This window comes from Sander lucioperca, chromosome 13 (assembly GCF_008315115.2).
Source record: "Sander lucioperca isolate FBNREF2018 chromosome 13, SLUC_FBN_1.2, whole genome shotgun sequence".
Classification (NCBI taxonomy): Eukaryota; Metazoa; Chordata; class Actinopteri; order Perciformes; family Percidae; genus Sander; species Sander lucioperca.
In genome coordinates, this window is record NC_050185.1 from 12,147,661 (window position 1) to 12,160,511 (window position 12,851).

General features: G+C 43.3%; 1 protein-coding gene across 7 annotated transcripts in view; it reads right to left on the reverse strand.

Moving 5' to 3' along the window:
- Positions 1-12,851, reverse strand: part of LOC116065012 (spectrin beta chain, non-erythrocytic 1) — a 52,237-nt gene that overhangs the window by 8,772 nt on the left and 30,614 nt on the right. For all 7 annotated transcript variants that reach the window (XM_031320457.2, XM_031320460.2, XM_031320458.2 and 4 more), the window contains 26 exons: positions 12,673-12,764; positions 11,543-11,623; positions 10,325-10,440; positions 9,844-9,956; positions 9,566-9,753; positions 9,329-9,446; positions 8,954-9,112; positions 8,538-8,840; positions 8,115-8,268; positions 7,618-8,012; positions 7,264-7,527; positions 6,970-7,181; positions 6,481-6,618; positions 6,147-6,366; positions 5,441-5,977; positions 3,649-3,851; positions 3,474-3,564; positions 3,110-3,256; positions 2,641-2,904; positions 2,193-2,417; positions 1,979-2,068; positions 1,500-1,778; positions 1,275-1,405; positions 953-1,157; positions 472-846; positions 107-351 (listed from right to left, as the gene is read on the reverse strand). In XM_031320457.2, coding sequence (XP_031176317.1) covers positions 107-351; positions 472-846; positions 953-1,157; positions 1,275-1,405; positions 1,500-1,778; positions 1,979-2,068; positions 2,193-2,417; positions 2,641-2,904; positions 3,110-3,256; positions 3,474-3,564; positions 3,649-3,851; positions 5,441-5,977; positions 6,147-6,366; positions 6,481-6,618; positions 6,970-7,181; positions 7,264-7,527; positions 7,618-8,012; positions 8,115-8,268; positions 8,538-8,840; positions 8,954-9,112; positions 9,329-9,446; positions 9,566-9,753; positions 9,844-9,956; positions 10,325-10,440; positions 11,543-11,623; positions 12,673-12,764 — 5,345 coding nt within the window. The remainder of the gene's footprint in view (positions 1-106; positions 352-471; positions 847-952; positions 1,158-1,274; positions 1,406-1,499; positions 1,779-1,978; positions 2,069-2,192; positions 2,418-2,640; positions 2,905-3,109; positions 3,257-3,473; positions 3,565-3,648; positions 3,852-5,440; positions 5,978-6,146; positions 6,367-6,480; positions 6,619-6,969; positions 7,182-7,263; positions 7,528-7,617; positions 8,013-8,114; positions 8,269-8,537; positions 8,841-8,953; positions 9,113-9,328; positions 9,447-9,565; positions 9,754-9,843; positions 9,957-10,324; positions 10,441-11,542; positions 11,624-12,672; positions 12,765-12,851) is intronic.

Genomic DNA, 12,851 nt, shown 5'->3' on the forward strand with positions numbered 1-12,851 from the left:
AATAAGAATGAAGTGAGATTTAAATATATAACTTGTTACACTGTTTATACCAGCATTACAGTACAGCATACAGTCATTAGAAAATTAAGCATAAAATGACATTCACCTGGGGCTGTCATGTGCATCTATCTGCAGGTTGACACCGTCCATCCAGAGCATGAGGTCCCGCACCATGTTGAAGAAACGGAACTTCTCCACAGTGTCCAGCAGGAGGAGCCTGCGGGCCTGACCGGCCTCAATCAGGCCCTCCCAGGCAGAAGTCACAGCATGTTCACTCCTGTTAATGTCATCAGCTTTCTCCCCAGCATAAGCCTTCTGCAGCCGTGCTGCGTCATCTTGCACCTGGTTCACCTATAAGGTCAAAGAGGGGTCAGTTTCCTATTCACATGGCTCTCTTGGAATTATTATTATTATTATTAGTATTATTATTATTATTATTATTATTATTATTATTATTAACAGATAGCTGACCTGTCCACTAAGGGCCTGGATGTCATTTTCAAAAGTGTTGTGCTGTCTGTGTAGATGCTGAACAGTGTTAAGATCACGGCCAAGGTCAGAAGGCAGCCCCTCCCTCTTCTCCTTAACACGTCCAAGCACCTCCATGGCATCCTGATGGAAGCGGTGCAACTCATAGGAGGCTGCTAACATTTGTGTGCGTGTGTCGATCAGCTCCAGCAGATCGGCCCAAGCCTCGTTTAACCCGTCCTTCCATTCAGCCACACTGGCGTTCTCAGGATGACCTGACTCAATCAGGTCATCTGCCAGCCCATTAACACCATCTACACGCTCTTGGCCGATGGTGCTGGTGTCACGAGCAAACTCCCGGAACTTGTCTCTCAGCATCTAGAAGAAGAAAAATCAGGGCAAAAGCGGGAAACATAATTAATTCAGCTAAATTTCCCTGAGCTTCAGTGTCTCCAAAGTATGTGATGGTGAAAAAAATACTCACTGTGACATGTTCATAGTCCTGTCCTAGTTCATGGGAGCCAGCAACCACCTCTCTCTCAGCAATCCACTGTTCCAGGTCATCCACCTCCCGCTTCAGCTGGGTCAGCCGCAGTCTCTCCTGAAGCCGCCCACGACGCTCCTCAGCGAGGTCTTTCAACCCCGCATACAGTTTGTCAACTTGAGCTTGCCGTAAGGTGATTCTCTCGCTGTGTAAAAGACAAAGGGAGCAAGACAGATCAGTGGTTGTGGGTGTACAACTTTCTTCATAAGAAGGCCTGTCACAGTTGACACTTCAACATTTAAATCTATTTGTGCTCTCTCACCTCTCTGGGTGTTCACTGGTGACCATGAGACGGCTGCTGTTGGCGAGTTGGTGAATGGTTTGGGCGTAGTCTTCAAGTGCCTGTTCCAGGGTCTGGTGCTTCTTGACCATCACTAGTGCACTTTGCTCATCCTGGGAGACAAATGGGAAATGATCACATTTTCTCAAGACAGAAGATTGTGAAAGAGGGGCACTACTACTATGTTTTTATTTTGTCTCGTCTAACCTTGGCTTTTTCCTCTGACATCATGTGTAACTCTTGCTCTCCCATCCACGCCTCCGCCTCCGCTGCATCAGTATAGAACTGCTGGGCGCGATTGGCCTCTATTAGGCGGGCATGGCGCTTGTCTGTCTCGGCTATCAGCTGGTCCCAGAGGTCCTGCAGCTCAACAAGGCGCTCCTCTAGGACGGACTGTCTCTCACCATCTACCTGGCTCTGAGTCTTGCCTCGTCTATGGATGTCATCGATGCGTGGCTGGTGGCCCTGGATCTCCTTCTGCAATGTCTGATTTCGAAACAGAGAAGGTGGGTTGGCATTTTCTTCACCTCACGCTTGCATTAGGTGTATACTCAGTGAAGGTGTTAAACAATGTAGAGATGCCAATGAGTCCAAGTCACCTTTATCTTCCTTTTAATTACCCTGCATTGCAACATTTTATAAAAGTAATTGTTTTTAAAAATGTAAAAATAAATGTATCATTGTACCTGGTTCTTCTTGATTAGCAGCTGTACGGTGGGCAGGTCTTTTCCATGGTCTGTGGAGTCCGCCAGGGGCATCCTCTCTTTCACCCATAGCTGAGAGAAAATCAGACGAATGAATAAAAGATGAGCATCGGGCAAAACCAGATGCAATAGAAACACTTACTTACTCCAAACTTCTATATCTAATTTCTGCTATCAGTCAGGTAATCCGACTCACAATTTCATCCTCCAGATCTCTGTTGAATTGATGTGCTTCTTTGGAGGCGAGTAGTCGCTGTCTCCTCAGTTCGAGAGGATCCTGAAGGTTGGAGAAGTTATCAGTGACTCGCCTTTGCTGACCATCTACCTCCCCGAGTCCAGCGTCCTCCTGAGACAGGGCCAGAGCCTGAGACTGGAGGGACTGCACCTCCTTCTCTCTGACCTCCATTTGGTGCTCAAGCATCTATACAGGGACAATACAACAATGTTAGACAAGATGATATGACATTTGGCAATCTCTCCTTAACAGATTTGGCCAGTTTCACAACTTGCACTCAGCAAGTTCAGGATACATTCTGTTGCTTTTTCAGCACATTTAAAATCAGACATGTTTTGTATAAAATTAACAGTATTTCTTGACAGCAACAATGGCATAGATTGTGCTTTGCTTGCACAGTGTGGGATACCTGGTGCTTTTTGAGCAGGATGTTGACACTAGTTAAATCTTTGCCAAAGTCGTCGCTATACAGCTGACCCTCAAGGTTTTTCAGCCAGACATCCAGAGCAGAGCAGCTCTGTGTAAAGAGCTCTGCCCGGTTAGCATCAAACAAGCACTGGGCCTTGGTGCGGGTGGTGCCCTCCAGCTCCTCCCACTGACGCTGTAGGTCCTCCAGGGTCTGCTGAACAACAGGTTTCAGCTCCGGCTTCTCCGCCACCAGTGCCTGACCCTCCTGTTGGAGACAGGAAACAAGGACAAGTTTGAATTTACTTTAATTTTGCTTTGGTAATGTCAGTCCTAACAGATTGTCCCCAGAAAAAATATACATAGATAAAATGCTATCTAGCCTTATTGATCAGCCATTAACAATCCCATCGACAGAATGAATGAATGTTCAAGTACTGTTTAATAACATTACATTTGAAAAATGGCCACACCTTATCAATTTTGTCTAGCCAGTCTTTGTTGGAGGCCAGCTCTGCCATGAAGGCCTGATGTTTCTGCCACTTGCTGTGAAGATTTCTGGCCTCATCATAAGACATGTCCTGTGCTGTCAACATCTTCTCATTGATCCACAATGTGAGCTACAGAAAAGAGAATAGCGTTATGGATGAAGCATTATTTCTAATACAGTATATTCTAATATATAAAGAAATACAAGTGATTAACAAATTCTATTGTTTCTTATGATTAAAGAAGCCATTTCTATTCACAATACTAGGTAACTTTCACAAATGTATCCCTTAAGCATCTTTACTTATTTATTCATTACATTATTATTAAAAAAATTTTTTTTTTTACCTCCTGTCCATCTTGGAGGAAGTGCTGCAGTTCACGGTTATCCTTAAGCTTTGTCAGCAATTCATTTGCAGCCTCCTTATTCTTAACATGCCTGGAGAAAGGAGAAAGCTAAATGAACTTGTAGTTTTCAAACCTCAAATATAAAAAAAAAACATGAATACGAGCTTGCTCTAACCTTTCCTGGATGGAATCAACTTTTTCCTGGATCTTATCAGAGTTTGCATTACAGTCATTAATGAGGCGCCGTCCAGCCTCAACCACACCAGTAATCTTCTCCTCACTGGCCTCTGTGGTGGTGAGAAAATCCTCATGCTTTTTAATGGCCTCCTCTGCTCCCTGAAGACTGGTGGGCATCTCTGTGTGGGACAGCACATACTCCTACACAGAGAGGAAAGGAATGTGATTTTTCTTGATTTTTGTAGCCTGTTTGCTTACTGTAATTGATGTATTGAGATTAAACATTTAAAACAAGTACAAACTGGGGATAGACTGAATGATTCAAACTAGAATGAGCTACAAATATAATTTGGCTGCAGCTGCCTTCAAATCCATACTTTTTAGGTTTTCCAGTCCTTACATGTTAATGAACTTTAATTTCCCCTAATTTCATTTTTTTGTGCCACAGAATTATGTTAGCAGGTCTCTGGATTTTATGACATCAAAATAGACATACTGTAGTATAGCGGCCTACACCATACAAATCTAGGCCTATGACCCACTTACAGTACAGCTTACTTTACTCATCCCAGTTGCTCTGATTTAAGAGCGTGTGAAAACATATAACTGGGCACCAATGTAAACAAACCACAAACACCCACACAACCATAATGAAGATTAATATAGGGTAAACGCTGAGCTTAAACATGAGGGTAATGGTGGGTCTGGTGAAAAATTTGAATTCGATTTAGATTTCTATCCAACTCCTAGTTACTTTAACCAATGCCCTGATTAAAGGCTTAATCATTTACTTAAATCATGCATAGGGCTGAACGATTAATTGCATTTTCGATAATATCGCGATATGTTAAAACGCGATTTCCTAATCGCAAAGGCTGCGATTTGGTCACATGACTCGCGAGAGCAACTAGCATGCTAACGCTACACTGTACCTTGAGCTGATTTCTGTCATTCAAACAACTCTGAGTTGTAGTTTAAAACTTTTACAGCCATTTTAATAAAATGAAGGGTTTTATTCGGGCTCGAGTCTATACATGCAGTTAATGGACACAGGCACACAGAACTCAAGGCTCGATTAGCAACGATTAGCTCTGATTAGCGGTTAGCTCTGATTAGCGGTTAGCTCCGTTATAAAGATATGAGTGGAGGAGCTGCCACTGAGAGGGGTAACAATCAGACTGATAAATGACGTTTGGGGAGCTTTCACAGCAGCGTGGCCGCGGTGTTTCAACGGTTTTATTAGTACAGTTAATCCCATGGCAAGAACACCAGCAACTAGCTAACGTAACGATAGCCTCTCTGAACAAGTGCACACGGCAGCACGCAACTTCACGAGGGGGAGGGGCTGGAGGCAGCTCCTCTCTGTGCACTGTAAGAAATTACACTGGTGTGTGTGTGTGTGTGTGTGTGTGTGTGTGTGTGTGTGTGTGTGTGTGTATGTATAGATATATACTATATTTTTACTTATTTAACTGTCTAGTGTGTAATTGTGTGTTCATACTATACATTATTATATTATTCTTTGTTGAATAATACAGAAGACAAAGAGCTTAAAAACATTATCGAATATCGAATCGTAATCGCAATATTTGGGAAAAAAATCGCAATTAGATTATTTTCAAAAATCGTTCAGCCCTAATCATGCAGTATTTCAGGTACACACAAGTATTTGGTTTTTTGGTATTTGGCACTGACTGCTGTACTGTAGACTGTGCCAATAAGGCTGTATGTTGATGCATGTTTTTTTGTTTCAATGAGGCCATAGCTCTCTGGCAGTGTATTTTCCTAACCTGGCTGTTGAGGAAAGCCTCTGCCTGCTTTGCGTCTCTCAAGAAAGTCTGGTAGTCAAAGGCTTGGGCCAAAAGACTGTGGCGGTTCTCCCACATGCGACGCAACTCATGCCAGCCAGTGTCAAGTGCCTGGAGCCTTTGGGCCAAGAACATGTGCTGGGCGTCGGTCTGACCTTGGGTCACCTCCTCACCAACCGCCCGCATCTTCTCGTAGTCCTCCTTATAGTTATCCACCTCATTCTTGATACTCTCATGTTGGGCTAGCAAACTCTCAGCCTCTGGCAGAGAGGTGGGAATGTCCTCCGAGGCCACGGCTGTCTGGGTACGGGACAGCCAGGACTGGAAGTCATCCAGATCCCTAAGGAAGCCCTGCAGCTTGCTGGCTTCGCCCAATGACTCCTCACGCCGCTTCATGGTGGCGTTCAACTCCTCCCACACCTCTTGAATCCCTGCCAGGTGTCCTTGGATCTCTCCAGCCTGATCCGGATGTTCCGTGGCCAGCTTTTCAGCCTCGTTTCTCAGGTCATCCAGTTTGCCCTGAAAGGATATGAAAAATTATTTTAATGCAGATATGATGACAAGATACCTCAACATAAAGCCCAAAATAACCCTGCTATTAATTCCCCTGGTTTTTACATTGTCTATTACACAGTCTGTTCGGTTCCCATCCCTTAGCAATAAGTCTCCGCATGTGACCTCTCCATACCTGAATGGCCTCCAGGTCCCTCTCCATGCCAGTGAGTTTGCGTTGCAGTGCCATCACTCCAGCCAGGTCATTGCCCAGGCTCTGGGTGGATTCAATCACTTTGGTCTTTTCCTTCATCCAAGTTTGGATCTCATTACACTCCAAATGGTAGTTCTGGATGTTAAGGGCCGACTCTAGAGCTACTTTCTTTTGGCCAGCCAGTTGTTCGAACTCCTTCCATCTAGGGACCACAACAAATGTAATATTTATGCTAAAACAGCTTTAAGCTGTTGAGTACAAATATTTTTCTGTGTAAAGTAGTGGGCTTTAATAGGGCTCATATGTTAGCGCTGACCTGTTGTGCAGTTGGTCTCGTGTCTGGTGGATTTGGGCTTTGTTACAGTTGTCGGAGCTCAGCAGCTGCTCGGCGACCTGGTTCACATCGGTGACACGAATGCCTAGGTTGTTCATCTCAGGTTCCAGTGTCTCGAATCTGCAGCCATAAATAATAGACCAACATCAGTTCACTGATTCTGAAAAGTCTTGTGTAATTTAGACTGGATATTTCCGTAGATAATTTAAGTATTTGTGAGAGAAGGCACTGACATTTTGTATACTTTTAAGAACAAGATTAGAGCTACAAAATACTGTATTGATGATTGTTGAATTTTCTTACAATTTTCTTTATCTGGGGTATTTCATCAACACTACCTCATGTGTTTGAGTTTACAAATCTAATTATTTGAATGGATTCTTAGTTATTATTCTTAGAAGTATTTAGCCATCATCAATAACTCAAATGTTCTGTTTGAACATTCTCCCCTTCTCTAACGCCCAGACTAACCTCTGCTGCACCACCTCTAAGTCCTCCAGTTTGGTAGGGATCTCCATGCCATGTAACCACTGCTCCTTTTCCTCCACCCAGAGCTGGCAGGCACCAGCTTCACTGAACATGCGGTAGAGGGCCAGGGCACCTTCCAGAGCCTGGCGCCGAGCTGCTGACAGAGACTCCAGTTCTTCAAAGCGCTGCTCAATAGCAGGTAGGCGACCATCCACCTACAGTCAGCCATAAACAATAATTTAGTACTACAAATAGCACGTCATGACTGAAGAAGTATTAAAAACCAAGCACACATACCTCAGGGAAATGTATATAGGCCTGTGGCAGTGCTTGGACCTGCTCATGCAGTGAGTCGATGCCAGGGCGGTGACTCTGGATCTCCTCTTCTATCTCTCTCTGCTTGCGAGCGAGTGTTTGGGTGGAGAACTCATCGTGGCCCACCTCCTGACTGGACACCTGTCTAAGTGTCTCCATGATCCATGCCTCCATGTCATTGGCATCCGTTTGAAACTGGTGCAGGGCCACCGCTTCCTTAAGACTCTGCTCTCTGAGCTTAGTTGTCTGGGGAGCATGGAGAACAAGAAAATGACAAACAAAAAACAATATTTGGAAAAGCTTTATACTGTACAAAGAATCATGATCTCCACCAACCTCCTCCAGATGTGTCCACTGTGCACGGATGTCTTCAATCCTCTCGGTGACCTCTGGGGCTCCAAAGTGACCCTCCTGAACCAAAGCTTCTCCAGCAGCAATGCTGTTACTCAGGGGGCCATAACGGGCTGCCATCTCATCCCTGAAGGCCTCATGTTTGCTAAGCAGGTGAAGGGCAGAAGTGAGGTCACGTCCACAGTCTCCACTGGCCAGGATCTGCTCCTGCTCCCTGATCCAGGCTGCCTCCTCTCCCACATCCCACAGAAACTGCCACAGGCGGTGCGAGTCCTCGAGGCGCAATCTGCGTTTCCCAGCAAGTTGACCAAGCTCCTCATAGGCTTGACCAAGCAGGTCAACCTTCTCACTTACTAGTCCCGGCTCACATGGTTTGTAGGCTGGCAATTAGAAAAGGCAGGAATACATGGCACTTAAGATATTGTGCACAAATAGGTGAGACTAAAGCTGCATGGTCTATACAGAGAATATGTAAGACTTACCCTGTTCATAGGAAGTGAAGCGCTGTGCGGCTCCCTGCACTGCCTTGATCCTCTCTGCCTGAGCTGAAATGTCAGCCTCTACCAGAGTGTGTTTCTGCAGTAGGTCTAACACATCATGCAAATGTTTGCCACTGTCCTGGGACTGCAGACGGCTCTGAAACAGAACACAGTCCAGTAGAATATTTGGTTATTTCATCTTCAAAAAAAAAGAAAAGAATTATATTATATTATAATATATATATATATATATATATATATATATATATATATATATATATATATATATATATAATAAAACTTTGAAACGGGTCAAAAGAAAGCCAACAGAATGTAGGAATGCAAAGCACTAGTTCAAAACAAGTTATAACAATGTGAGCACTGTTAACATAGTGTAAGCATGCATTGTATTGAGTGGGTCAGTACCTTCATCTCTGCCATCCAGTCCATGATGTAGCGCATCTCCTCAAACAGTCTCTGTAGGTCACGATGGGCGTTCAGCCGCTCTCTGCGTGCAGCCAGAAGCTCTTTCAGGTATTCCCAGAGTCGAAGCACATTATCCCTTCGCGCAATTACACGCCGCACATCATGGTACCTCTCTGCTTCCAGCTCTTTGGCAACAGCCTCCACAGCAGCCACACGCTCCCAATATGCCCCAATGTCTGTCTCAATTGCTTCGTGTTTACGGGTGGCAGCTTCCACGGCTCCCAAGTCAGTTCCAAAGTTGTCCTAATAACAGAGGAAAGTAAGCTTATCACAGTAAAACTATTCAATGTAGAAATAAGAATACATGTAGCCACAAATGTGTCTGTGGTTGATTAAAATACATTTTATTTTACTACCTGAGACACTAGCCTCTGGTTCTCACTTAGCCACGTTTCCCGCATAGCTGCTTTGCGGTCAAAACGGGCAGCGAGCATCTCCAGCTTCTCCTGGCGAATCAACTCATTTCTCAGTGCCAGCTCTCGTTCATGCTCTGCCTTTTCCAGTCGCTCCCATGCCTGCCACATGAAACACAGGAAGTTCGTGACATCCTGCAACTAGGATACCAGTACCGCATACATGATGAAACCAATTTTGTGAAACTCCATTAAGTTAACTTAGTCAACATGAATCATTTTTTTGTAGGCATGCAATAAGTTGCTTACTTAACAAATTGATTACATTACGTTTCTAGATGGAAAACCATTTTGAGCCCTTTCTAGAGCAACCCAAACCTTATTGATGTCTGAGATGAGTTTGCCCTCTCTTGGCATGTAGACTTTCTGATTGTTTGCCCTCATCTTGCTCTGGATAGTAAAGAGAAGAACTTCCAAGTTTCCTTTCTCTGTAAATCTGTGGAGACAGTCACCACCTCTGTTTAACATACTGTACAGCTTTACACTTGAATCGTAATGGATAACAAGCATTGTGCCATTCACTGGGTTATATTAAACCAGCTTTTTGTTGCTCACTTGGGGGGTTTCTCCACAGTCCGGTAGGAGTTGAAAGCCTGGAGCTGGTTCTGCACAGCATTCAGTGAGTTAGCTAGCTGCCGGTCATTGAGCGTCCCTATGGTCTGCTCGATCCACTGCAGCAGCTCTGAGGCGAGGGTCTCATACTTCTCTATCAGCTCATCAGCCTCAATAGCATAGTCCAGTACCTGCAACCAAGAGGGATCTGTGAATCAAGGCACCTGTAATCAAAGGTTTTACTTTTTGCACATAAATGTATAATTACACACACAGCTAACCTTGCCAATTCGTTTGCCCTCCACTGCCAGGGCTTTCATCTTGGAGAAGTAATGGTAGTAGGTCGCCACATAGGTAATGATGGACTTTTCATCAGGCTGATCAACATTAACATCTGAAAAAAAGGCCGCATGATCCATTTGCAAGTGAACTCTTCCCGCTTTTTTAATTAACTGACCATAAACTTCATCATGCACAAACAAAACGGTTAGGTTTGGCTCCCAAAACAGCCTGAATGAGGAGTTTAATAGGTGTCAAACCGTTACTATCTTTGGACATGCTTTTTGTGATGTCAGTGTAGCTGACATGTGATGTGGTGTTGTCTAAGCTGTAACTAATTCTAGTAATCCTCCATAGTCTAACAGCCATCAATCTGTTTCAGACAACAGGCACCAGTTTAGTGTCTCAGTTGACAGTGTCAGGCCTTCAGCGTGACTTGTGACAGGAATGCTTCATGTTTTTGTGGAGGCTTTACCCACTCACCTTCTGGGTCCAGCAGCTTGGTAAGCCCCAGTTCCTTCTCAGCCACATTGAAAGCATTCTGGAGATTGTAGTGAGCATTGGACCTCTTCAAGTTGTCAAACTCAATCACGTCAGGTCTGCAATGGCCAGGGAACAAATATGGATTTAATACGTACAGATTGCAGAGTGCAAGACAATGGCAATACCATTCAGGCTGACATATAAAATATATAACATATAGAGAAAAACATTTGCAGTCCACTCCAATCAATAGCATAGTCCAGTACATTTGTTTACATACCAGGATGCATTAAATAATCCATTGGATTTAGGTACAGTCATCTGCATGCAAAAAGGCTTTTCATCTGTGGATTAGGCAAACTGCTCCTGCCAATTATTGCTTATTTTTGCCTGAACCATGTTTTCATTATGAGCTTACTTAGGCATTAGAGGGGTGTAAAAACTGTTTGGGGGGCCTATATATCTTAAAACTTTACTGACCAATAAGCATGAATTGGCATTCCAAAAATATGGGAAATGAGGACAAAAATGGCTATTTTCTCATTGAGGTTCACTGACCATGCCCAGAGGTTAGAATTGAAAACCTTGAACATGAAACCTTTTACTCCAGCTTTTTCTTAATTTATAAAACACATAAAATGTTCAATGTTGCAGGTACTTTAACAATGGAAAGGGAACAAATAATTTGCATATAATAATTGCCTGCTTTGGTGTCCCTTTAGTTTGAAAATGGACCTGATCATGTAAATGTCAGCGTCATGGTTTACGTGAATATCCCATGGTTCAGTAACTCTAATGAAAGCAATGTTTGCATTCATGTATCAAGTATCACCGTAATGAAGTATTCTCTGTAATGAACAGCAGGGTGTGCAAGTGAGTTATTAAGCATAGCTCTTTATAGAAAATAAGTGGGTTATTATTTCTGTGATCTAGGTCATCTTACACCCCATTTTATTTTCATCCTTTTAGCCATACTTGAGAATGTTTGAAGGATGGGAGGAGTATGAGAGACCTAAATAGAAAAGGGGATAAAAACACCCCTGAGAAGTGTGATGGCACTGTGACAGGTGCTCCTCATTAAGCAAAGAAAGATAAAAGAGGGGGTAAAGATACTGGACACATTTTTTTATTTGCATGACGACTATCTGAAATCCACACTTTGAAGAAAAGTATGCCCAACAGGGACCAGTTATTGTAGTACAGGAAGAAGTCAATGACCTGTGTTTGTGCACGATGGCACTGAACGCGAGACCATCTCTCCAGCTCGTAGTGAAGTTGTGGATGTTGACATTGGGGTATCTGCAGAGGCCAGATCAGAAGCCATTAATCATTAACTCAACACAGCATGATTCATCAGTAACCAAGTCAGTAAAACCACTAATAGCACAAATACTCAAATATATCTTCAACATTAAGAGTATTTATCCTGTGTGATTAAGTCCTCCCTCTCCATACCTGCAAACTCAGAAGGGATGAAAAAGGTGACACATCTCTTTACCACAAAATGGCAACATTAAAGAATGGCTTGTGTATTGCTAAGGCCACAGGGTCAAAATTAAATGATTTATTAAAAATGGAATAATAATAACAATAACTTATTTCACCAGTAAATTCCTGTGTCCTGAGTCTGTGTCTTGTGTCAGACAACGGCAGCTACAGTCTGGTGTTACAATCCTCTACAGTGAAATACAGACACACTTTACACCGTTTAGCTGTCAGCATTTTAACCGTGTTTACTTCAGCTGCTAGCTAACGGTAGGCTAATGTTAGCTGCTGTCAGGTGTAGTGTCAACTAGCATCCCGTGCTGTGATGTTTCAGTCCCCTCTAACGTCCGTTTTTGGAGCATCAGAGAGAAGCGCAGGCATTTAAGTGGCACCTAAATAAGGCACCGAAATCCGCGCTGCTATTCGGTCCGGTAGATAACGGTCGTTAAGGCACCGGGTCTCGGACCCCCCCCCCCAAATGAAAACTCTTCGGATCTACACGATTCACATTTGACATTTGATGACATTTTCCCATTCAAAATGGTGATTTTCAGTGTGTGTGTGTGTGTGTAATTGTTCTTTTTGGTTTTGTTTTGTTTTGTTCTGTATTTATACTCCTGACGGTATCATGAGACAAGAAGCACTGGACTACTATGGTTATTATATATACTCTCTTATAGCCTCTGTCTTTCTTTTATTACTTCATTTACTTCATGTAACAATGTCAGATGTTGTATACCCATCAGATTTTTTCTATTTTTTGTAAAAGTTTAAAAAAGTTAAAATAAACTATAAAAAAAAAATAAAAAATGGTGATTTTCGCCGAAAAGCGACTCGTTTGCAGGTATGCCTCTCCCACTTACCCAGCAGTTTTCATTTGGCACCAAAGCAGTAGGGCATCTTTGGCTGATTTCTTCTCCTTGTTGTCCGCCGTCTCCACACTGATGTCCTGGATCTGTCAGCAGCATTCATTTAGTTATGACTGTGCCCACATAACTTCACAAAATGCCTAGATTATTAGACCTCGCAATATTATTAGCCT